The sequence below is a fragment of the Dermacentor andersoni genome, chromosome 1 (assembly GCF_023375885.2).
Source record: "Dermacentor andersoni chromosome 1, qqDerAnde1_hic_scaffold, whole genome shotgun sequence".
NCBI lineage: Eukaryota > Metazoa > Arthropoda > Arachnida > Ixodida > Ixodidae > Dermacentor > Dermacentor andersoni.
Genome location: NC_092814.1, coordinates 113137524 through 113164344, shown reverse-complemented (window position 1 = coordinate 113164344; position 26821 = coordinate 113137524). Strand labels below are relative to the sequence as shown.

The 26821-nt window shown below is 41.9% G+C and overlaps 1 protein-coding gene across 4 annotated transcripts in view; it reads left to right on the top strand.

The window, feature by feature from the left end:
• LOC126543311 (putative ATP-dependent RNA helicase TDRD12) overlaps positions 1-20805 on the top strand; it is a 236418-nt gene extending 215613 nt beyond the window's left edge. For all 4 annotated transcript variants that reach the window (XM_055061914.2, XM_055061916.2, XM_055061915.2 and 1 more), the window contains exons 32-33: positions 3469-3568; positions 20387-20805. In XM_055061914.2, coding sequence (XP_054917889.1) covers positions 3469-3568; positions 20387-20544 — 258 coding nt within the window. In that variant the 3' untranslated portion in view covers positions 20545-20805. The remainder of the gene's footprint in view (positions 1-3468; positions 3569-20386) is intronic.
• Positions 20806-26821: the final 6016 nt, after the last annotated feature.

Below are 26821 nucleotides of genomic sequence, written 5' to 3'. Positions count from 1 at the left end.
CTTTGACAGGTGGAAACTTGCACCGAACCTGACAGTAAAGCAGCGCAGACGGTGCCTCCTTTTTGCAATGTCTACTAATGTCGCATGATGCACTGTCCTTTCGTCTGTCGTGCAGATTGGTCTTACGATAGCCTACCTGCCCTAGAGTTGGGATAGCCCTTCTGCATTTTGTAGAAAAAATATGGAAAGCAAAACTTTATGTGCAATAAAGAAAAGTTTGCCACATGCCGCAATACACAGGTCCACTGTTGAACTGAGCATCTTATCAGTATTCAGTACAACAGAAGATCACTAATTCTTTAGCTTCAGAGAAAACAAAGCATATTCGACTGAAATAATTCAGATAATTCAACAAAAATTATTTTCCATACCTTCATATACTAGAACTTAGCTGTAATCAGGGCTGGCATATTCATTTGGTGTTCCCTTTTATAAGAATAGACAGTACTGTATATATTTATTTCTGTGTGCCTATGTTATGGATAGCTTGCTACATTCTGGTTATGCAATGCTAGCAGACTCACGAGCATGTGCAGCACCATATTTTGTCGCCCAAAATTAGCATTAAATTTAGTGAAAATTTTTCTGATATTCAATATAAGGCTTCTTTTTTTTTTTTTCTTGATTCAATTTGAAATCTACTATTTAGTATTTGCACACCCCTAGTTATCTGTACACATACATTGTGTAACTACCTTGTTTCGTGGATGAGGTTTCTGTCCCCGAATAAAATAGTTTTTGCTAATAACAACAGATACCGTACAGTGTGAAGTACACTTGTCGAGTGACCATCTACGGACTGCGCAAACATCCGAAGCAGTGGTAAATGTAGGGTTGTTTATCTGCATGTTCTGCATAGTGCGTTGTCCAAGCATGCGACCATGCAAGGTCTTACTGTGGTTTTAGCACTTCTTTGTTTTTCTTTCTGTTTATGTGAAAGAAGATAAAGTTTTTTGGTCTGGTTCGTCCCATCCTCTACGACGCACCCACCCGTCTTACCGCAACTGTCTCCTGACAAATAACTACCAGATTCTTTTTACGCGATCTCCTTTGGATATTACTGCTTTACAGGGCACAAAGGCAATGTCGAAACACAAAGTTTGTATGTATCATGCTGGTTTACTAACTGCAGTGATAGCTGTGTTGAGTAACATCATAGGCTTCATACAGGAGGCTAGCATTTACATAGCATAGTGATTTCAAGTGTACTAGACTTGAAATGCGTGAGAACGCTGCCAGTGGCTCATGCAAATATTTTATAACAATTGGCACTGTGATGTTTCGGGGTTGCATTGGGTTGGCCGTACAGGAGCATATGCTTTTATGTTTTAGTTCCCAAGCCGAACGATGAGATAGTGAGATTTTGTAATTCGTGCTGGTTATTTATAGATGCTGGTTCTCTTTGTCGAGTGAAAACCGATATAGTCAAAATAGTTCACAACACGTACACACATTGCCGGCGTATGATGCACATCACTTGTTTGCGCACCCAAAAGAATTTTCCACATACTGTTGTTACAACTGCTCCGAAAGGCTGCACGGTGGTTTCCCTATGACCTTGTATAACAGGCATCACATAAATTTCACTGAGAACAAGCTAAATCATCTCCAAGTCATTCCGCAGCACCGTGCCACGCGCCCTTTTTTTCTCTTCCGACTATAAGGTCTATAGTGCGAGGTTTTTTTCCCCAGAATATTTAGCCTCAAAGTCGGCTTCCACCTTATATGCGAGGCTGGTAGATTCAGTAATACTGTTTTAGTATGATGGGTGGCAGCACCACATTTCCCATGATTCACATTTTTAATTGCAGTGAAAATTGTACCAACTAATTTGGCTGGTGAGGCAGTACCCTATTTTCACACGTATAACCAGCATTGAGAATTCAAAAATTTCACTCTAAATGGGGAGTGTGGGTTATAAGCGAATTTCGCCTTGAGGTGTGGTGTCACAGCAGCATGAATTTCAATCTATAGTGTGGCTTCATGGCAGCACGGTGTCCGCTGCCGTGAAGCTGCACCTCAATGTAACATTCGCACCAATCTAGTTTCGTTTTCTCCTTGGTTTCCCCACCCTCTCCCCAACTCCCACTGTTGAAGCTCCTTTCCTCTCTTCTAATTCATGGTTGCCATTTTGCATTTTGGTTGTGTTTTTCGAGCAATCCCAGCAAAGTTTGAATAATCTTTCGGCTACTTTATATTACCTTATATTAGTGTACGTATTTAAGTCTTTTCTCACCCACCGCAGTAGCTTAGCGGCTATGGTGTTGCGCTGCTAAGTACGAGGTCGTGGGATGAAATCCCAGCCACAGCAGCAGCATTTGGATGGAAGTGAAATGCAAAAACGGCCGTTCCTCATCCATTGGGGGCACGTTAAAGATCCCCTGGTGGTCAAAATTAATCCGGAGTCCCCCACTACAGCGTGCCTCGTAATCAAATCGTGGTTTTGGCATGTAAAGCACCAGATTTCAATTCAACTTCTTTTCCTTGGGCTCCCCAACTGGCACCCTTGCCTTATAATCGTGACCGCCTTATGATCGAATAAATATGGTATTGTGGTGGTTAACAAAATGGTTTTGGTTTTTTGAGACTTGAGAAATTGGTCACACCTTGTGCTGTAGATAGCAGACTGGCATCACAAGAAAGTTAAAAAAAGCTGATATCCTGCACAGAATTGCTTTTAAATGCGTAACCATTTCTATAACTACTCAACAAAGTAACCCGTCTGCCCGTCTGTCACACAAGACGAGACCACTTTCAAGATACGGCCTGCAGCAGCGAGTGAAAACACATTCGTGTTGCCTCTCGCTTCAACACGAATTAAACGGCGAGAACACAGTGGGAACGAAGCTATCAGTACTCATCACACTCTGTCTTCCATCGCAGATCGCTTTCAATAGCGCCCACATGGCCGTGCCATATGCAACTGCTGCCTGAATTTGGTTGATCACGGTTTATAGTGGTTCATATTGAAAGGAGGCAGCATCATCGACCACATCTATGTACGAAGTCTACCAAATGTGACACTGTTCAATTACATCACATGCTATAGCACGCATTGGTCAGTGTTCATCTTCCACGAAGTAGCGGCATCATCCAAACGCACCATCATATAACACGAGTAACATTGCTACTACTCGCCTCTTTGTCATCTCATGCTGTTCTTGGCTAGAATTTCGCTGTTGCTACCGCGCTTCTCCATTTCAAGATTCCTTCGTGGTGTTTCTCGCAATTATACCAAACACAGTAGCAAATGCTTACGCATCATTTGGATAACTCCCACAGGAGATCCTGCATGTAAGTTTTAACAATTGGTACATAAATTTTTTTCTCTCATCAGGGGAAAGACAGACCAGCAAAATGTTAACTTTCAAGGAGACCTAGTAAGGGTCTGGTCTTTACCCTATAGTTATGGGCACAAGTGTACTTTGTGACCACTTTCCAAACCTAATTGTGCTCACACTGTTGCAGGTGCAGTACATTCGCTATCAACTGGATCATATTGACGTAAGTGACAATGAGGATGACATAGTCAGTGCCTGCAAAGCTTACAAGGACCCCCTCTTCACAGGTTTGCATTGTTCTTGCACTTTTGCTTGCCCTTTCTTTTCGTCCTTCTTACTTTCAAGGTGAACTGCTGTTCTTTGAATGAGAGGTTCCTCTTTATGTTAAGCAGCATCCAGGGTGTCTACCAACCGGGAAAACTCACAATTTTCAGGGATTTTGAATTGTCTGGAAAAACTAAGGGAAAATTAAAAAAACTTGTGCTTCAATCAGGGAAAATTAGCTGTCATTTTATTGAAAAGGAACAAAAGTTACCCTACTGCTGGCTCGAGTAAAGAAGAGGAATCTTAACGAATTGTCGTTGACACCGTGTTTTCGGCTGGAGGAGTTACCAGTGTACAGTCAACGACCGATTTTCTGGACGCCCGACTTTTGTGAAATGCCCGATAATATGGACGGCTTCATGGCAGTAATCAAAGCCAACACCGCCGGCAGCCGTAGCCACCACCGCGGCAATGCTAGGCTTAGCTGCTTCGACATTCACTATTAACCCTTGAGGGTCGATTTTTTTCGCCATATGCGACCCCCCAAGGTCGATTTTTTTTTATTGCAGATTCCAATTCTTCTTAGGGACTTATTTCGAAAAAAAATTACTGCAATTTTTCTAGGGTAACCGTAAAGTGAGAAAAAGATATTTTGCGTTGGTATATATCTACTATTCGTTCATGAATAACAACAATAGAAAAGGAAATAAACTTATAAGAATAAAAAATTTGACGCATTTTTATACACATAGTTCAAGGCCTTGAAAATCCGCACTCGAGAATATTTTGCAAGACTGAAATGTTCCTGCTCTTACACTAATATGTACATCCATAGCGTAATCGAACTGCGTACGTACGCGCACTCAAAAAAACTGTGTTGTTGTGTGCCTGTCAAAGAAGCACAACGTGTGACAAACTTCCGCTAATATTCATCTCATGGCCAACCAGAGGCAATTAGTTTTCGCGAGTGTCAAAAAAGAAAAAAGAAAAGCACCGGACACGCATGCACGGCGGCATCCTTCCTATGCGCACCCCTGTGAGCACAAAATGAGCGAGAAGGAGGTGGTCGCCCTTTGAGCGATTAGTAATGAGATGGCCATCAGTTTTGCAAACGCAAGAAGCCGAAACCGCCAGCAGAACAGAACCCGAACCGCCGCACGCGCGCCAATGCGCCAGCGGTGGTATATAGACGTGCGGGAGCAAACTAGCACTAAAACAAACCATGCAACGAAAACCGAGAAAGGTAGGCGCGTGAAAAGAATTCCCTGTATTCCCACATAGTGGCAGCATATGACAGAAAAGAAAAAGTTAGGAAATTGGTGTTCTTTTTAAACGTACAGACCGCGCCGTAAATATACGGCATCGACCATTTTTGGACTTGTTCGCAGCGCCGTATATTTACATCATTCACCCTCAAAGGGTTAAACTTGTGGCCATTCGGTGCTTTTTTTTTTTTTTTTTTTTTTCATTGAAAGAATTCGCCGCTGTCAGCAATGGCACTGACTCCGCCTTTGTGGTCCTTGAGATTGGCTTCGAAGCTCGGAAAGTATGGCGCATTGCATAATGCCAGTTCTTGAAAGGCAGCTTCACCTCTGCGCAGTGATGTTACGTGGTGAAGTGTGCAAGTATTGTGGTGAAGCTTAACAAGCATGGGAAGGGGCGATTGTCACTGGACACATTCCATAATTATACATGCATGCACCCGCCATCTCCTGTCGCAGTACGACCACCGATATGCCTAATAAGTGTCCTGACTGCCCTTAAGAGCTTTTTCGGATGTGCCTGTGTGGATTTGAGCCCTTGAGGGCAGTAAAAAACACGCATTCATTTTTTCGGACTGCCCAATTTGATTTTTCGGACGTTTTCGTGGCCGCTAGGGAGTACAAAAAATCGGACGTTGACTGTACAACTGACCAAGAGGATGCTTCAAATGATCCATGATGCAAACGTGCGGCAGAACGAGGACAAGAACAGAAATGACCGTTGCATTGAGGAATGATCGGGCAAGAAACTGTTGCCTCTTCTTTGAAGGAGCATGAGCTCAAAAAGCAAAGTGTTGGTTGACGCAAAGATGCAGGTGGCCCTCATCCAAACCAAAATAAACTCTTGAAAGCAGTGAAACACAAAACGGACGCATTGTGCGTGGGCTAATAGTCTGTGAGGACAGTTGAGGTTGACTTTCCAACTGCAAAGAAAATCTCATTTGTGACAAAGTTCGGGTCTTGCTATCACTTGATAGAAATAGCTAATTTCAGAAAATATTTGCTTTTGTATACATCTCTTTTTATTTGTATTTGAATATGCTCAACTCTATTTACAATGGGCTTTATCAATTTTTTTTTTTTTTCGAAGATATTTTATTTGCTGTGCGTTTTACTGTCCCCTACCTTCAGTTTTCTATTTTGAATGAAATAAACACTACTCCTTACCATACAAACTGGATTAACTTGTTTTTTTATTTTTTGAAATACTTGAGAGTGACAGCATCGGGCGATGTGGTGTCCAGCCTGCCTTGACATAAAATAAAGTTCTGTGTCGCTCAGGGATAACCTGTAAAACTCGGGGGAATTTGAAAATGTCAACTTGGTAGACACCCTGAGCATCAGTATTGTTACTTTGTTCTTTTCTAAAATAGTTGTCTGCAATGAACATTCTAGTTGGCACATTTCAAGTAGTACTTTCTTCGACATGTCTAAGGGGCTGAAATCTTAAAGAATGTTGTAGGACAGAGGTGTGTGGTTTGTGCAAAATTTTTTTTTTTTTATCAGAGTATAGCTTTAATTTCAAGTTTCTGTTTAGATGACCTAGTATCTGCAGCCAAACTAGTCATTAACTATCTACACTATTTCATTATGCACGGTGTGTCAGATTGAGGGGAACACAAATGTGGGACTGGTGTGCATCCTTACACAGAATTTACGAAAAGCAGTGGCATTCGTAACACCCGTACTAGGTGTATGTTCACTAACTTGTTTCCTCAAATCCATAGCCTTTGCTTCTTGCTACGAGTGGACCATGTACCTTATAATATTGAGTGTAATAGGGAGCAGAAAAATGAGAATGAGGCCATGTATAAGTGTGGCATTTTGCCAGTGATTTTTGAGGTAATGCAATGCAACTGAATAACATTGCAAGGTTGTGCAAGACTTCTGAATGATGGTCACTGCAAAATTTTCATTGTTCCATTGTAAACTGATTTTATTGCGATTTATTGCGAATCCTATTGCGATTTTCAAAAGTGTTATATTGAAAACAGGCTCTCGAGGAAGAGTGCTATGGACTTCCATTAATTCAACTTTGTTTAATTCAATTTTTTGTTAATGTGATCCTGACCAAAGGTCCTGGCTGGTGCCTATCCATTTCTATGAGCCCAACCTATGTTATTTCAATCTTGAAATTGGACTTCTTCAGATAATTCAAACCAATCTATTTTATTTTGATCTTGAAGTTGGCCTTCACCCGATAATTTGAACTTGACTTGTCAGCATGCATGCACCTGACCCAAATGATGATCCCAATAATGGCAGTGTTTGTCTTGGCAGGGCTTAGTGGACAGTAACTGCATTGAACACACATAATTTCTTACCAAGAACACCCATTTTTGACTTCTTGCAGGAATATTTTCAAGAAAGAATGGTGGTTCACAATGCATGCTTGCATATTTACTCGATTCTAAAGCACATATTTTTTTCCCAGAAAATTGGTTTGAAAATTGCCTGTGTGCTGCAGTCGGATATGAAACTAAAACCATGTTCATAACAACCTACCATCGGATCCAGTCTAGCCAGTGCCATCGCCTTTGGCATCTCAAGATGGCAGCAGAACAAGTTTTTGCATTGCAAGACAGCAACAATGCACTGCTTTGAATATGCTATTTCCTTCAAAGGGCAAATTTTTTGCTATCCTGTAGCATTGCATGAGTTGTTGGACAAACTAGCAAAGTACAGTAGAACCTCATTGATATATTCCCGTTACGTATGTTTTCCCGGCGCCAACATTCGCTATCGAGAACACAAAAAATTACCCAACAGAGTTGAGCTCATTTTTTACCAGTTCAGACGTTACCTGAAAACACACTTTTTAGGCACCAACATTCAGTGCGTCGCCACTCTGATCATATCATAGGTTTTCCGGCCGCTAGATCCCATGTAAACAAGAAAATGTGCGTGCAAGGCGCGCGCGATTGAGAACAGTATATAGCTGCCCACCGTGGCAGCTTCACTGCAATATCGCCCACCCGTCTCGCCTGAAAACTCCGGCGTGTGCTCAGTTTCTCACTTCGGCACCAACAAATCTTCTGTGGGGTCGTCGTACACAGCATTCACAGCTGTCACCTCCAATCCTATTGCAATAAGCATCTTTGCCGTCGTTCCCTGCTGCAGATTGCAATTTTATACGTTTTCCGGCCGCTGGATCCCATGTGAACAAGAAAAGGCGCGAGGCGCACGCGATCAAGAACAATGTATAGCTGCCCAACTCACATGAAAACGACGGTGCGCACAGTTTCTTATTCCGGTATGAGCAAATCTCCACCCAGGTCGTCACACGCCGCATTCACAGCTATCGCCGCCAAAGCTACTGTGCTAAGCATCTTCACCCATCTGTTTTACAGTGCGTGGTGTGTAGTGCCATTGGTAGCATACTGCACACGTTTAGTAGGCAGTAATCCAAACACACCCCCGTTCACTGCTGCAGGCGGTGCGATGTGGGCATCACGTTTTGCTTCGGCAGCATCTGGCATCGCTCACCAGCTCGATTTCGTTTTCAGTTTCCTGTCGCCCTCTTAAAGCACCACGCTATAGGAAAACAACAGAACGCGTCTCGGGCTGCCAGAGCACCAGCAGCTTGACCTGCGTCGGTGTCTGGTACTGCAACGATCCGCGCAACGCTTCGCATTACGTAGATGTCAACAATAGTTGAGTCTGTCAAATTTTCTTAGTTGTTCGGATCGTACATTTTTCTGATTAGTATGTTTTTTCCCGCATTGTTTCCCAAAAAGTATGAACGAGGTTCTACTGTAGTTAGTTTAGGCATGGGCTGCCACATTGTTTGCGATTGTTGCAGTCTTTTGATGAGTGCAGATTATCAAACTTGCTATGGGACCGTACGGAGGTCGACATGTTGCGGTTCACAGACGGAGGTAAAGTTATGTTTCAGAGACGATGAAGATTAAGCGTAAATAAATTTCTGGGAAGGCAAAGTGTGCTGATTTCATCTTTACTTTATTGCCAGAATTGGAGGCACGCTACACTTTTCTCATAAAAAATATTCAGTGTTATTATATTTGTCATCTCTATGTTAGCATTCCACTTTGAACCCACAAAAAGTGAGTCATATTCAATTAGGAGAGTGCTAGGATGTGTCAGACATAGTCTGACCGCAATGTAACGAACTATTTTAATGTCCTGATCTTAGTTGCATTGAAAAACATGTATAATCTTTTTTTTTTTTTACGATTTAACGAAGTAATTTTGCGACCCGGCCATTTAAAGCATGTACTTCGAGCCTGTATGGCTAGTAAGTCTAGCAAAATACTCAAAAAATGTCGGGCAAGGCAAAAGTTAACTTCGAGCATTGTTCTGCATGAAAAGTTTGAGCAGCAAACCCCGTCAAAGCGCGTGAGCCAAGACTCGGTAGGCAGGAAACAGCACTGCGCTATTTTTCGCGTCTGTAAACAACTTGTGGAGGCCACGGGTCGCACGGCAGCACAAGTAGAAACACGAGAGCTGACTATTCCATCTGCGCAAGTGGGTCGGGGAGGGAGTGAACACGCTTTAATGTATACAAGCACACATGGGGGGAGCAGGAACGCGCTTCTCCTCCTCGCACGCGTCCGTGCGCGGGCCACATCGTATAAACGCCGAGCCAAAATGGTTGGTGCCTCCATGCACATTTTGTTTTTCCCGCGCATCTAGTGTTGGCAGTAGCTTAATTTCAAGTTTTCGTGACGTGGTGCGAATCACACACTTCATCAATGCTCCGCCTTTCTGTCAAAACTGTAACTTTTCTTTTTAAATGCGGATGCATTTCTATGCCTACCCAATGAGGGAACTTGTCCGTCAGCTACATCGCTTTCAAAATAGAGCCCTCAGCAGTAAGTGAATTCACCTTCGTGCTGCTTTTCACTTCAACGCGAACTAAGTGGCAAGAGCACGGGACACACGAACCTATCAGCACACGGTGCACTGTGTCCCCATCGCAGACTGCTTTCAAGATGAGGCCCGTGCTTCTCGCTTCAACGTGAACTAAGCGGCGAGAACTTGTCTGCGTGGCCGCGCTCTACGCAGCGGCCACCAGGGTACGGTTGATCACTGTTAATAAGGGTTTGATGCAGATGTATAAGGCACTAAAGAGCGATAACGGCTCATAATGATCTGAACGTCATCAGCACGCCTGGCGCCGCTACCTGTGGTAGTTTGCTTCCGTCATCAATTCACCCTGTGCCGCCATTCGCAGCAGTTTGTGTCGCCGCAGTGCTCGTTTGGATCAAGTTGCATAACATTGATAATGACACTGGGCTACGTCGAGATGAGTGAGTGGTACAATGCTTATGCATACTTAGACAACTCCTAGATGAGTTTCTGCGAGATTTTTTTTTTTTTTTTTTCTTACGACGAATATCCATATCTTTTTACACTTCTGTTTTTCATTTTTAGGCGCTCACTGCAGGCACTAAGCGTGGTCAGTTATGGCATCTAAGATTTATGGCGCCGCATGATCCAACACACACAACTCTCAGACGCTGAGTCATGTCGATGCGTTGCTCTCGGTGCAATCTGCACTGCAGTATTATGACCCTTATTAATTCGTTAATAAGTGTAGGGATGGAATTGCTGCACCAATTGCGCCATCTTGCACCAAAACAGTAATTTCAAATGGAATTGCCAAATTTAGCAGGATGTGCGTGTTCAGTAGCAACAACACAGCCATAGGCATGCATTGGCTAGCACTTAGCCCTGCAATCCAAGCCTAAGCAATCCATTTCAGCGTCTGCATCTTTGGAGTGTGTGGGTGTGTTTGGTGGCATAAGTGTGACTAGGCCACATCGAAATGAAAGCCATTATGTGCTATACAATGCATTATGAATGTTTTGTAAAGGTGTTACGCGTTGCACCACATCCGGTTATCGGGAGGATAGTGCGACACGCCAACAAGCAACCTGCTTGCTTTCATGACACTTGGTCACAAATATCCAATGCCAACCACAATCGTCACTCAAATTTGCACGCAGGCTGCACTATTTTCTACCAGACCACACCACACAAAATCAGGCTCTTGCTGCTGCAGAACGCAAGCCAAGGATGTACAGTTGCAGTTCAGTTCAGTTGTTTATTTTTCACCACACACACACAAAAAAGTACACAAGGTGAAAAAATGGTGAAAAAAATGGTGACCGAAAGAAAAGCTACATTATAGCAACTTGATGGAGCTCCGGCCACCGTGAACAAGCAGCAAACAGGCACAAACACTGCATCGCAATAAAAAAAAAGTGGTAATACACACAGCAATTAGGACACTACAAGATGCAAAACAAGATATCTTGGAAGGCAGATCCCAGAAACTGGGATAGCGTGAATGCTAACATGTCATGTCAAAAAAAATGTAAACACCATATGTTCACTGATTGGAAAACAAACTAAAGCGGGCATCACAAAAACAGATAAAAACAATGTGATAACACAGCAGTATGTTGTTTATCGCAGCTAAAATAGATTTCATTTAAAAATATGCAAGAAATTTAAGAAGCAACCAGATGATATATTCAAGACATCGTTCATAGGTATACAGTTAAAAAAAATACAGACAACTGCTATACATTCGAAAATGAATCAAAGTGGTACGTAATAGTATTTACTGCTTTGAGGGACACGTTTTCAGAATCAACTTTTATTAAAAACCAGCTTTCAAAAAAATAGTTACAACATACACTTGTTACTTACGGTTAAGGGATCTATGTATTGTTTAGAAAGCTCGTTCAATATGTTGGGTAAAGTATGGCATAATCTCTCGCGCCCATATTCTGTGTGTGAGAATGGAATGTGCCAAGGAATTTGACATCAAAAGGAGTATGGCGAGACCCTTTTTTTTTTTTTTTTTAAATGTAGCTAATTCCGAAAATGCCGCTAGATTACCTTGTACTGCATTTTTATAATTTTGGGTTACTTTAATTATATATTTAAAATGCTCTAACTATCCTAAATTTTTAAAGTAATTCTTTGGTGTGTGCATTATAGAGAACATTTTCTATTGCCCAAACTGCTTTTTCTTTGTTTTTTTTTTGTTTTTTTTTGCACCACCGTAACTTTGTTCAAATTATTTCCTGATGTGTTTCCCCATATTCTTGCGCAATAACTGAGTTCAGAATGGAATAGAGAATTATATAAAATTTGTTTAATTTTTAAAGGCAGAAATTACCGATGCCTGCTTATAATTCCAACAGATTTCCAAGCTCTAGAGCAAGTTTAGCCAACATGATCATTCCAGGACATATGTTCCGTAAATACTACGCCTAGTGTTCTCACCGACCTTTCAAGCGTTACCGTATAAGGGCCCAGAACAGTTGTGTTTGATACGCTTATGGGTGTATTTCGAGCCCGATATAAAACACACTTTGTTTTGGATTCATTTAGCAAAAGGCGATTCCTTTCAGACCAATGCTTTAGTTTGTGACAAAGTACACCTGCTTGTTCTGTTATGTTGGTTAAATGCTTCCCATGAGCAAACACTGTGCAATTGTCGGCATAAATGACAAAGCTGCATTTGGTATTTATGTTAACAATATCATTTATGTAATACAAGAAGAGAATGGGACCAAGGATGCTGCCCTGTTGCACTTCTGTAGTAACTGGTATAACGTTAGATCTGCATTCATTAATTTCAATAAATAGCTTACGGGATTCTAAGTACGATTGGATAAGTTCAAGTATACTTCCTCGAAAGCATTGTTTTTCTAATGTAAGAGCAGTAGAGTGCGATTAATGCTTTCGAAGGCTTTGCTAAAGTCTAGGTATATTACCAAAGTCATAATTTTTTCTTCGATGTTATTTAAAATTGTCTCCTTTTGTACCAGTAATGCAGATTCTGTTGAATTATTTTTTCTTAAACCATGCTGGAAGTTTGTAATTAAATTGAATTTGCATGAAGAACAGTCCATTCTAATGTCAATTACTTTTTGGGGGAATTTCAAGAATATGGGTAGTATCGATAACGGGCAGTAGTTGCTAAACATATTCTTGTCCCCTTCTTTGTGAATCACCATTACTCGCTACTTGCATGTGTTATGTTGCCGACTGCGTCACTGCTTGTACTTTTGTTCGCGTCTCCTGCCAGCTCTACAAAGTAATCATTCATTCGCTCTGCTTGTTCTTTTCCTTTCAAAACTATGCCATCAACAATAGCAGTTTGCACTTGTGTAGCATTTGTTTTCCTGTTTAAAATGTTGTTTCATTTTTCCACACCATTGCACTTCTGTGGAGACAGTCAGTATGAAAGACGCGAAGGAAGTAATTTTTTTTCTTTGTTTAGTTTATTTCTGAAAGTCTCTTACTGATTCCAATCACTTTGATCCCACATTTGAAGAAATAATTAACAAAGCTTTTTTTTTTTTTTTTTTTTTTTTTTTTTTTTTTTTTTCCGAATGCGCCGAAGAATACCTTTACTAATCCATGGTTTGCGTGATTTATTGCTTGGCGGAAAGTTCTTCGTTGGGAATGAGTGAAAATACTGCATCTTAAAGATCTTCATAAATTCTTCATATGACAGATTAGCGTTCTGATGAGCAAAAATGCTTGACTAGTCTACGATCTGAATCTTCTCTCTAAATGTTTCCAGTGTGTCTTTAGATATTAGGCACTATGTGGTTTCACAACACCTGTTAAACTGAAGATGGGAGCGTCTGTTTATGAATGTAAATATCAGCATGTTATCGCTTATATCGCAGCTTAAAACGCCCAATATGCTGTGGTCCATGGGGATATACATGATAAACATGTCAAGCAATGATGACGTTGTAGCAGTGACATGCATTGGCGAGGTAATTACATTGTGAAGCCCATTGTGCTGAAGTATTCCTAAGAATTCTGTTGTAGGCACGGATTGATTTGAAATACTGATGTTAAAATCGCCGCTAATAACAAAGGTGTATCCCATTTCATTTGCGTAGGAAAGAACACCATCAAAGAAATCCAGAAATGCATGCATACGTCCTGCAGGGGGGCGATAAATGACTCCAAAAACTTTTTCGTGTTGCCTAACACACAATACTTCGTAATCAGTTATTTTACTAAAACATTCCAACATTTCAAAGCCAGACATTGCCGTCAGAATAGAAACACTGCCCCCTCTATTTCCTGTGCAATTTAAATAGAAATGTGTAAATCCATCTGGTACATAAAATTTGGAGTCGTTATTGTACCGTGTTTCAGTAAACATAAGTATATCAAATTTAAGTTTGCAGGAAGTGAGTAGTGTAGAGATATCATCTCACTTTGGTTCTACTGATCGGGAATTTAAGTGTAGTAGTTTAAGCCATTGTGTAATATTTGTGTCACCACCGACTTTGCCAATATCTTGGGGAAGAACGTAATCACTAGCCATTACAAAAGATCAACACATGGTTGCTCGTGTCTTTTTGTACGTATTACGAGTGTCCGTAGAGCAGATTTTGTCAACATCACTTTCGCGGCTGATGCGTATTATCTCCGGTTTCTTGGTTTGTCGGACGAAAATGATGCGGTTTTGACCCAGGCAAATTTCCACTCATGATTGCTCTTGTGTGCACTAGCCATCCCAAGAAGCTTTTTCATTGCAGGGCAAAGATGCATTTAGTAGATCGAATCATCACACTGGAAGCCAAGCAAATCGTTCTTTAGCCTCTTCTTACGCGCTTTTTCAAGAAATTGGTCCCGTTTTTCATGGCGCTGAAACTCGACAACAATATTCGTTTTGGCATCTTCTTTTGTCCGTACTCTGTGACACACGTCCACGTTCCTAGGCGGTACAGCTTCACCAATGGCCTCGCCTATTTTTCTAAGTATATTCGCAAGGTTCTCGTTTGGTTCCTGCGGGATGCCTTTGATTTCTACGTTTTTGTTCCTCGTGTATTGCTCAGGCTTCAATAGCTCATCCTGGCTTGTAGTCAGATCTTTCTCTAATGTGAAAACCTTGTGCCGAAGCTCTTCGTTGTCTTTTTTCAACGTTTTCTTTACTCTAGCTGTGCCTTCAAGGCGGCTGTTTGCTTCATAAGGACATTTGCTCATGAGGTACATGCTCTTATTTCGTCCATTTCGGTACGAAGGCTTTTCTCGTCAAGGCAGATGTTTCGCTCCAAGGAATCCTTGTAAAGCCTCATCTTGGCCTTCAGTTCATCTTTGAGTTCTAGTATTAGTTTCGCTACTTCCTTACGCATCTCAAGAATCAAAAGTAAAACGTCAAACAACAGGCACTGGGCAGCAGCGACAGCGATGCAGATAAGGTATCGATTGAAATCTTCTAAAATGTTTGCGTAGCACTAACCTGCAGTGCACGGAAAATTATGCTTAGGGCAGTGTTCGCAGCGCTGTCACTGCTGCCAGTAGCGAGGCTCCAGGATCCTGCTGGCTTTATGCGTGCTAAAGGGGACCATGTGGGTAGACACCGGCCGCACACTGGCGTTCCCATCGGTACTACGATGACGACTCCATATGCGCAGTGCTTCCTGTCGTTGTCAATTGTGCGTTGCCGTCAGATACACGTGCCTGGTCCAGATCTGGCCCCTGTAGTGCACAGAAAATGATGCTTAGCACAGTGTTCGCAGCGCTGTCACTGCTGCCAGTAGCGAGGCTCCAGGATCCTGCTCGCTTTACACGTGCTGAAAGTGACCACGTAGGTAGACACCGGCCGCACGCTGACATTTCCGTCAGTAGTACAAGGACGAATCCGTATGCACAGTGTTTCCCGTCATCAGTTGTGCGTCGCCATCGGATACACGTGCCTGGTCCAAGGTCGATCCAAATAGGTCGTGAAGCTTCGGGCGAAAAGCGGTTCAGTACCAATTGTCACCGACATCAGCAAGGGTGGTTATGGGAGCAGCGATTGAAGCGCGACTATGTTTGGAGGGAACAAACATTGGGAAAGAAAAAAGCGTATTTTAATTAAAGCACGACACAGTTAGATTCATTCGACAAAAATAAAATTCCTGGTCAATTTTATATATTCGTGGCGAGTTAAGAAAATAAAAGTTTATTTAATTTTATTATTATTAATAAATGCATTTCTTTTCAGCGCCCATCGTTACAGGGGGCATTGACGCCTCTATCACTCGAAATGCAATGCACCTCTGCAAATATACAGAAAGGCGCGCTCGTAAAGTTCATCTGTTGAAATACACCCCCTTTACATGTTGTTCTTTTTTGCTTGTCGAAGTTTGTCTGAATTTGGTGATGCGGGTACCTTCATCACTTCTTAACCTGTTCGGTCAAAAGTAGTAAGTTACGACCTCCAGATAATTGTGTAGTTGTTTTCGTGCGACTATGCTGGCCTACAGGCTTGGCATCTGATGATAGGATCAGCACTCTACACCTAAAGCTTTTGTCAGCCTCCAAAGAAAGTATGTTCTGTGCAGGGGTGCGATTTCGACAACCGTACGGCTGGCCTTTTCCTGCATCGCTTTCCGCGCTGAAAGCTCGAAGCACCCATCAAGTCGAATGGCGGGGCATTTGAATATATAGCTCTAAAGGCAGGCCAACAAAACAAATTTCGCGCCTTCGAAAACAAAATGATGTCACTTCTATTTTTAACGGATATGGCGTCCCATTATTTTTTCTTCCGCCGGAAGTGTTCCCTCCACATACAGATGGCGCTAAGCCCGGTGAACCGCCGATGAACCGCCATGTTTTGAATGTATGGGCTCCTATGGAAGCTTCGCTACTAGGTACATTTGCCTTGCCTGGTCCAGATCTGGCCCCTGCAGTGCACGGAAAATGATGCTTAAGGTAGTGCTCGCAACACTGTCACTGCTGCCACTAGCGAGGCTCCAGGACCCTGCTGGCTTTATATGTGCTGAAGGTGACCACATGGGTAGACACCGGCCGCACGCTGGCGTTCCTGTCGGTAGTACGATGACGAATCCATGTGCGCAGTGCTTCCCGTCATTGTCAGTTGTGCGTCGCTGTCGGATACACGTGCCTGGTCCTGATCTGGCCCCTGCAGCACATGGAAAATGATGCTCAGGGCAGTGTTCGCAGACCATGGCTCTGTTTTATGTTCACCTGTTGCGCGGCATGGTGTGTGTCATGCTGTGTTGTCATGCCGTAAAGTGCCATCTTGACTGCACCAGGTTGGCAGGCTGTGCGAGCGATCATGCAAATCTTTCACCAGGAAAGGCACTTCTCCTGAACTTATTTCAGCTAATTTGCAAACTGACCATGCAGAAGCAACTGTAGGCAAATACTAATGTAGCAGATAATATACAGAAGTTGAGCGGCAAATTGCATGATACGCTAACAATATTCATACACCGCTAACAATAGTCGACCCTTACGCAGTAGTTGGCGTACACCCAGAACAACTAGGGTGTTCATCCGATGCCCACTTCAATGGCATTTTATCTGCGCTGGCGCCACTGTGCGTCTATTGTGGGAGCTTTATTAAGCACTGCCACAGAATTTCGCAGGAGTTTCGGGACCAAAAGAATAGAAGGACCTTGGTTGCGATTTGGTGCCGAGTTGATGCAGATATATAACAGCACACGGGAAGCTTACAAACCACCTCGCCAACAGAAGTGAAAATATGAAGGTCAACCTAAATGCTGCTTTCTTTATGGCCATAATTTTTTCAGCATCATATGTGTGGATCACATCCTAAAGATACTATTTTAAATAACCCAGTGTCATCCACTTAGCTCCACGGAAAATGTTTGTGGTAGTTATTTATTTGTAAATAAACTGTTATCAAGTGAAGCACCGTGCAGCGATAAGAACTTTGGTCGCCATTACACATTAGTTCTCTAGAGAAGGTGGTGGCACCACAGGGATGTTTGAATAATCACGTAGGTTAGAAAAATCGGTCGGTGACTCTAAATATGAATCCTTCATCTTTGGTGTGTCTTGGACATGAGCTAAGGTTAATGGCAGTGCGATGTGCCTACCAAAACCGAAACTGTTGAGCGTACATGTTTTAAAATTCATATTTGTTCGTTTTGACTACTTCTAATATCTCGAATACTGAAATTCAAACCAAAGCGAAAATCAAATAGCGTAATATGTACTAATTGAATATTTGAATGTATGAAATATTTACACAAGCCTAATAAATACATGTCTTGTTGTTCACAACTTGTTAGAGGAGCACCTGTGCTTTTTCACTTTAATTTTACCTTAGACACAAACATTAAAACACTTGTGACTTGTTAATTTAAAGATGAATTGTCGGCATGTATGTCCAATTAAAAAACTGCGACCCACAGGAAAGCTGCAGGCACTAAGTTTTCCATAATACTCTTTTAACATTGCTGCTAATGCCATTTAATTTCAGTTTGTGACATGAAACAGACAACAGCAACAATGGCGGTTGTACCGTAGAACTTCTATACCTTTTCGAAAATGCCAACCAGGAAAATGTATGATCTGATCTCACAATAAGATTGACAGACTCAACTCTAGTTGACATCTACGTAAGGCGAAACGTTACGCGAATCATTGTAGCACGAGATGCCAATGTGTGCCTAGCTGGTGGAAACCAAGTGGCCAAGACACACATTGTCAATTTTGCAACTTTGGCAAGCTTACGTTTGTGGTCCTCAAACTCGGCTTGGGTCACCAGCTTCTTCAAGCAGGGCATTTGGATGGGAAGTCTTGATGTGCCGACACGGTGAAAATTGTTGCCGCACGAAATGCTGACGCGTGTTGAGCTAGTGGGGCCCAAGCGACTTAAGAACCATGTGGCTGTTTTCCTATCGCATAGCGTTTTAAGATGGTGACAGGAAATTGAAATGAAATCGAGCTGGTGGGTGCCACCAGAACGAAACGTGACAGTCACTTCGTGCTGCCTGGAGCAACCAGCGGGAGTACACTTTCAACCACACCATGCCTCATACACTAGGAAACAGATATGTGAAGATGCTTATCACAATAGGATTGGCGGTGATAGCTGTGAATGCGGCGTGCAACGACGTGGGAGGAGATTTGCTGATACCGGAATAGGAAACTGAGTGTGCACCGGCATTTTCACGTAAGATGGGTGGGTGAGTATATTGCATGGAAGCTGCTGCGGCAGGCGACTACTGTTTTCCTGTTTTCAGTCATGCGCGCCTACCACTGTTCCTTGTTTACACGAGATCTAGCGACTGGAAAACGTATCATATGATCACAGTTTGGCAATGTACTGAATGTTGGTGCCAAAATGTCGTATTTTCCAGGAACGTATGAACCGGTAAAATAGATGCTTAACTGTATTGGGTTACTTTTTGTATTCTTGATCGCAAACATCGGCGCTGGGAAATTGTACGTAATGGGATTGTATTAATGAGGTTCTACTGTATACAGTGCATGCAACTATACTTGACGTAGGTTGTGCTTAGCTGTAATGTGCAGGCATGGCCAGGCTTAAGGTGCTGACCTTGCCATGCATTTGCAAAGTTCTGTGCCCTAAGTTTGCTAAAAGATACTAGTTTTTCTACTGTTCTCCAACTAGTATAGCCACCCATGCATGACAGCGCACATTAGCTCACATTGGCAAGTAAAAATGGTAACCAGAACTACTTCACAACAGTCAACTAGTCTCTGTTTCTGTGAGATGTGACTGTCTTGTTTGTGTACTTCACTGGATATTTCAACCGAATTAAGGAAAATTTGCTAGTTTCATGGTGCATAAGCAGCAGGAGAGCAGTGAATTGTGGTGTTGACCTTCGGTAGGGCACACCCAACCATATGCATTTGCCAAACATGGATCTTGGCCGCTGTCACCATCGTGAGAAACTGTTGCAGTCAGATATCATATATTGTTGCTAACACAACTGGCATTCTTGGAAACCGAAGCTTCCTAAACTATCACAAAATCTCTCAGTTGTAGAACAACTATGCATTTTTGGCACATGTTCTACACATACTCACGATAGCTGTTCCATGAGCCTTACATCAGGTAGCGTGATCAAGCACGTGCTAAGGTCTCCTTCCTGCTCCTTTTAAACCAGATGGAAAAGGGGAGCGCTTGCCGCTCTCGTTCTGCTTGCTCCAGTTCGATCTCAGCTTCCTGCACCTCTTTCCTCCTCATTTTTACTGCAGGTGACATTCCGGTAGCTAGGAACACAACCCTTCAGACATTGAACCTTCGCCTTTGGCTCGGGTTTGTCTGAAAAATAGTCCATGGTATTGAGTTTCTTGAAGTAACCATTATGCAGATTTTGAAGTTTGAATAATTTATCAGTTAAATGAAGAGATTTCGAATTATTGGGATTTTACTGTGTATCACCAAGGGTGATTGACTGTGAAGCTGCCCCTGTAGACACACTCACAAAAGGTGCAGTGAGTAGAAAGTGTGAAACCCTTTTGCAAGATATGAAGCCTAAATCACCTATCCTAACTTGCGAACTCTTCAAGCTCTTGCACGGTACAAGCATTGGAAGCAGTACATTTTTCTGCTTTTGTTCTTTGTAATTGGGTCGGCTTTGCATGCCATTGGCTGCAATTCCTCCCACACTGGCTGCAGTGTCAACCATCATCAAACTCTCTTGTGAACCTGTACTGAATCTGGACAACTGTATTGTAGTTTTTTATGCTATGAAGTTTGAGGCAGGGCAAGCACACAAGGTATTTGTAAAACCTCATGCTTACTCTGCAACCTTGTTCAATCTCATCCACATTCAGGATACAGCCGCCCAACACGGATCTTGCCATATGACCCAGTGGCTCATGAAGAAAGGGCAAGGGAAATTGAAGAACACATCGAAGACACCGATGATACAGTCGAGCCCATGTACTTCAGCATTGATCCGAATAATATTTTTGATGAGTTCACTGAATAAGCAAGCCAGAAGAATGCAGAGGCATATCATTACCTATGTCTTTGTTTTGTTTTAAAATATATGTACAGAAGATTCTGCATCACTCATCAACAATTCATATTCATTGTATTGTTAATGTGTTCAAGAGTATGCTTTACTCGTCAGTTTCACCCTGCTGTGATAACCGATAAGTTTTTCGGCCAAGGACATTTATCTTTTTACTGTCAATAAATATAAGGTAATTGTAATTGTGTTATAAATAAAGTAATTTGTTTAATGTAATGTATTTTTGTTTAGTGGTCACTGTATGAGTGAGCATTAATGTGTTTGTTCAGGTGAGTGGAAACTGTGGTGCTTTGCAAAGCTACTGTTGACATTGGTTTTAGCACTCATCTTTATTTAAACTGCAATATTAGAAGGGCTAGGTGCTTATATTCAGTTGAATAATAGCTCTTAACGCAGATTGCATTCATTTATAATAGCATCTAACCAGGAGCAGCTCACAGGAAAGCAGCCACCCATTTGTGATAGTAGGTAATGGTTGGCGGCTCATGAAGGCATTTTTCTACAACATGCTTTGGTTACACTGCAGATATATTTATGTTCAAGGATGTTTGTAGCAGAAGCTGGATATCAACCTGAATGAAAGGAACTAGTGCTATTGCACATTATCAGAATGGCTGTTCACTGTGTTCCTGAAGTTGTGAACTAATCCAAAGTCTTGCTCAAACACATGCACTTTCCAACAGCTAGATTGTCCATACATGTCTTCAGAACCCTGTCCAGCATGAAGATGGACCACAAATGCTTTGTCAGTCCATCTTCGTTCTCTTTCCCGTGGTGATTAAATTATGTATTTTTGTTATTAGGTCACTCTCTTTGATGTTCCTTATTAGCATTTTCAGAGCCAGTATAGTTGAAATTGTGAGGTTTAATGTCCCAAAGCTGTATAGTAGACCATGAGAAAAGCCTTAGTGGAGGGCCCTGGATTTATTTTGACCACCTGGTGACCTGAGGTTCTTTAACGTGCACACCCAAAGCATGCTCCACAAGCGTTCGCGCATTCCACCCCCATTTGAATGCAACCACCAGAGTCGGGCCAACCTATGCCATCATGCTCAGCAGGTTCAATGCCATAGCCTCTGTGGCAGGTAGTTTCGGAAGCTCATAGATTCTTTCTGCATCTTCACAATGATCTACACTTTGTCTCATAATATTGTCTGATTGACTTAATCCTTTCAGGCACCGATTAATTCTATTGACTGAAAACTTACTTTCACTGCATTTCTTGCACCTTCAGAATCGTTAAAAGCATACAGCTGCAGAATAGATTAAGAATATTTAATTTTTTATAGAGTTTTGTCAAGTTTACAGAATGCAGACGCCATGTAAAAGCTCACATCAAATATGATAGCATCAACTTTTAGAGCACAACTCTTAGGAGCCTGTTCCTACAGTCGGCGTCGGCAGCATAACTAATCAAACAAGCACAGCGAAATATGAAAGAGCGAACGCAGAGTGGAAGGTGGAAGATGCGAGCTGCGAATAGTAGAGACCAGTGAGAGCGGCCCCTTTGGTCACATGCATGCAGTGACACCAGTCATGCAGACTCGCCCGACCGCTCATTGCATACTCGTACCTGTTCTCAACCGGGCCGCTCCTTCCTACTATTGTCTGCTCACATCAGCTCTCCCTCGCGCTTGCTTAGTTTGCTTGGTTTGGCCTCGTTCGCGCTTGTGTCAATTGTCATGGTTTGCGATTGTTTTGTAATCTGCTTGTATGTGAGACGTGAATTGTGTAGTAACTTTCTGGAAGCCACGTGGCACCAGCAATTACACTGGAACCTTCAACGAGTCATGCATAAAAGCTGACATGCTTGACCCGAAGATCAAATTTTCGATAATTACCGACTCTCCTACATGTTTCTCTCAAATAAAATTCTTTGCCTCAATATATCGTGAAATGAAAACGCCTATAGAGCTGCACTCAAATTTTGCATTAGGGAGTATCGTAATCGTCAGTGAATTTTTTTCATGTCCAGCAGGCTTGGAAAGCACCCACCTATAGCAACTTGGGAATAATGCTAGTGCAAAACAATGTGAAAAACAATAAAAGTGGACCCACTACGTATGACATACTGACACCGAGCAAAATCACCCAACCATCTACCTTCCCATTATTTTACTAAAACATATTGCACTTTTTATTCAAGCTTGCAGCTTATTGAAGCAATTGAAGCTTACTCAAGCTTTCAAGTGTTTCAAGATGTCCTTCGTCATCAGCCCTCTTTTTTTTTTTCTTCTTCTTTTTTTTTTTTTTTTTTTTTTTTTTTTTTTTTTTTTTTTTTTTTTTTTTCCACTGCAGTATAAAGGCCTCTCCCTGCGATCTACAATTACCTCTGTCTGTGCCAACTGATTCCAACTTGTGCCTGCGAATTTCCTAATTTCATCACCCCACCTAGTTTTCTGCCGTCCGTGACTGCACTTCCCTTTTCTTGGCACCCATTCTGTAACTCTAATGGTCCTCCGATTATCCATCCTGCGCATAACATGGTCTGCCCAGCTCCATCTTTTTCTGTTAATGTCAATTAGAATATCGGCTTTTCTCACTTGCTCTCTGATCCACACCACTCTCTTCCTGTCTCTTAACGATACGGCTAACACTTTTTCGTTCCATCACTCTTTGTGCGATCTTGTACTTGTTCTCAATCTCCTTTGTCAGTCTCCAAGTTTCTGCCCCATATGTCAGCACTGGTAGAGTGTTTGGAGACTAAGGATGAAATCACCAGCGCCATTTCACGGGAGCAATCACCTGTTCTACCATCCCTGCGCCTCACCCCCTTCTCGCTACGAACCGGTTGTCAGCGATGGCGCTCCACTCGCGATGGTTCGCGGTGAGGGCGGGGCTATGACGTCGCGGCGGCCGCTGGCAACTACTCTCATGGCGGGAACGTGGCTCTTCCATAAAGTAACAGTAAACGACTGAAGTGTAGCGGCCAAGCTATGGAGATATCCCGATTCCGCTACGTCGCAGAGCATGTCAAGAAAAATGCGGCTACGGCCATGGTTGCAGCTTGACAGGTGGCACAACCCAACAAGTGCGAAACCCAGTCTCTATGCCCCGTCGCCGGGCTCGCAGCATCGTTTTTCTGTAAAATGCGCCCGAGGATCGTTGCTAGGTTCTTCTGCCAGTGTCTGATACTACTGCTTCGTCGTTGTTTCATGGTAAGGCCATAAGGGCACAGGAAGTTCTTTTGCCTGTAGTTAAAGACTTATTCTCTTCGTATATCGTTATGTCACTGTCAGCCGCAGAACAAGTGATGGTGCGTGCATGGCAGCCTTGAAGCTGTGAACAGCTGCTGCCCATTTGCAAGGTTGAATTTCATTTTGCATTCTCTCTCGCTTTCTCTCTCTCTCTCTCTCTTTTTTTTTATTTAAATCATGCTCAGCAATGAGTGGTGATGCCAGCGATAGCCGATATGGTAGCGTCCGAGCTGCGAGGCAAGTTCGAAACAATGACAAAGTTAGAAAATAAAAATAAAATGGTTCATTAAGAAATGCGGCCTATGAACACATGCCTTTGATGCAGAGAGCTTTGTTATGCGCAGCGGCTTCTGAAAAAGTACTGTGCGGCAGTCTTGCAAAAGAAATGTGGCTATTCTAAAGCAGTACACACGCAATTTTTTTGGTATGGCAATAATGCGCACTCTCTCAACCTCTGTAGCCGGCTATGTACGCTCGAGCGTTATCTGTTTTGCATTGGGCTGAAAATACATGATGTCATTTTTTAATTGTATATGCAGTCCTTAACATAGAATGTTTCTTGTTTCTTAGCATTTATAACAGTGCTTCCTTGACCATAGATCAGGAAAATATGCATTACACGAATGAATGTAGCATCTCCAATCAAAAGTTTTGAAGGCTCCAGTATTGTTTACACGAAGGAACGTAGCATATACATTCAATAAATAGCCTTGAAGCCTCCAATATTGCTTACCTTCTGCCTGTCATTCTACGTATTGCAGGAATCTCTACTATTCCTTCAAAATACGCTCTACAGCCACAGGACATCATGCATATTCAAGGGCAAATTTCCAGGTATCAGTAGACGATTTCAAGGCTTCAGAGACAGGAGGTGAAGACCCCCAATACAGTGAAGATGCTTAAGAGGAAGCTGTATCTTGGGCCCAACTCCGACGCGGCCTATTCAAATACATGTAAAACACAAAAACCTTTTTCTGGGATAACCCCTGGACCGATTTTAATGAAATTTGTTGCATTTGAGAGAGAAAGTTAAATTCTAGTGACTGTTGGATGCGGAATATCGATTTAGAGCTTGAATTTTGTTAAAATGATTTTCAAATACTCGACCGTTCGAAAACAATAGAAGCACGAAGTTTACAAATTCATAGCTCTGCATCAAGAACAGATATCGCGGTTCTGTAAATGGCATCCATTAGATCATTCAAAGCGGACAAATTTGATGTGTCATTTTACATCTTACGTGAATTTGTTATGTTGGTTACAAGGGTTCTGCAAAAGCTGTATTTCCATATTACTAAATATTTATATTCATGTGTAACATATCAATTTTGTCCACTTTAGATTTACTATTAGATGAAATTCACAGAATTGTATTAACATTTTTCGTTGTTGAGTTAGAGTTGTAAACTTAATAATTTCGTTTTTTTAGAATTTTAGATTTTTGTCAATTTTTTATAAAAAATTGACGACCTAACTAATAAATTCAAAACCAACAGTCACTAGATTTTGAATTTTTCTTTTAAATGCAACAAACCTCGTCAAATTTGGTGCAGTGGTTGCAGAGAAAAACGAATTCTCCTTTTACATGTATTTAGATAGGAGCACCCGAGCTAAAGCTTCCTCTTAATTGACTGAGATGCAAATATCTTGTGGCTGTTTAATGAGGGTCTTGCTGGATTACACATTAGAGATGAGGCTGTTGGTGCGTGCCCAATTGTTTTTGTAGCCATCTTATTTTAGCATGCAACCACTCGCATAATTTTGCTAACTGAATTCATACCTTCATAGAAATACAAGAAAAAGCGTCATATTTATTCCTTCTAAAACAATCCCATTTTGAGTAAATTAATGGCTGGCTTGTCTGTGTATTTTCATAGTTTTTAGCGCAAAGAAATGCAGGACACTAGAGAAGGCACACAGGACACAGCGCTACTAACAACTGATGCTTTATTGCACTTGGTCACAGTATATATAGTACCGTACAATAAAAGACTGAAAGGGAGTGTCACGTTACCACAGCATCACAAATCGCCTAACGGCGTAAGAAGCCACCGCTATTGTGACAAGAACGGCATCTCCTTCTCTGACAATATAACAGATGGGCAGCTCACGCAATCTTTGTTGCTGTTCATTTGAAACGCCTCTACGGTTTCCCTTGTCAGTTAATCAGAATGCCTGCCCATCACTCTATAGTCGGATATAACTTAAGGGGGCTCCTATCAAAGTACATGTAAAAGGAGAATTCATTTTTGTTGGCAACCACTACACCAAACTTTACAAAGATTGTTGCATTTACAAGAACTTAAAATCTAGTGACTGTTGGTTTCGAATTTTTTATTTAGGTCATAACTTTTTTACTAAAAATTGGTGCAAATTTTCTGAAAACGAAACTCTGGTTTGCAACAATGAAAAATGATATTGCAATTCTGTTAATTGCATATAATAGCACATCTAAATCTGACAAAATTAATATCCTGCACATGAATCTCAAAAAACGTAATAATATGGAAATACAGCTTTTGTAAAACCCTTGTACTCATTTAAAAAAAAATTTACGTAATGTATAAATTGACTTACTGAATTTGTCTGCTTTGAATGATCTAATGGATGCCGTTTATAGAATCGCGATAGCTGTTCTTGATGGTGAGCTATTTGTAAACTTCGGGCTTCTATTTTTGTTTTTTAACTTATTATATTTTGAAAATTCAACGCAATTCAGGCCCTAAATTGAAAATCCACTTTCCAACAGTCTAACTTTCTCTCTCAAATGAAACAATTTCATTGAAATTGGTCCAAGGGTTATCTCAGAAAATGGTTTTTGCATTTTACATGTATTTGAACAGGCGGTGTAGGAGTTGGGCCCGAGCTAAAGCTTCCTCTTAATGCATCACAGCAGTTCTATAGGAAACCCACGAAACAACGCTGACTACACGGAAGCTTGCAGCCGCAGTGGTGCACAAATAAGAAAAAACTATGAAGAAAGGAAACCCAACGGAAGCTTTGCGGGAGCCGTTATCTCGGTCAGACATCTCATC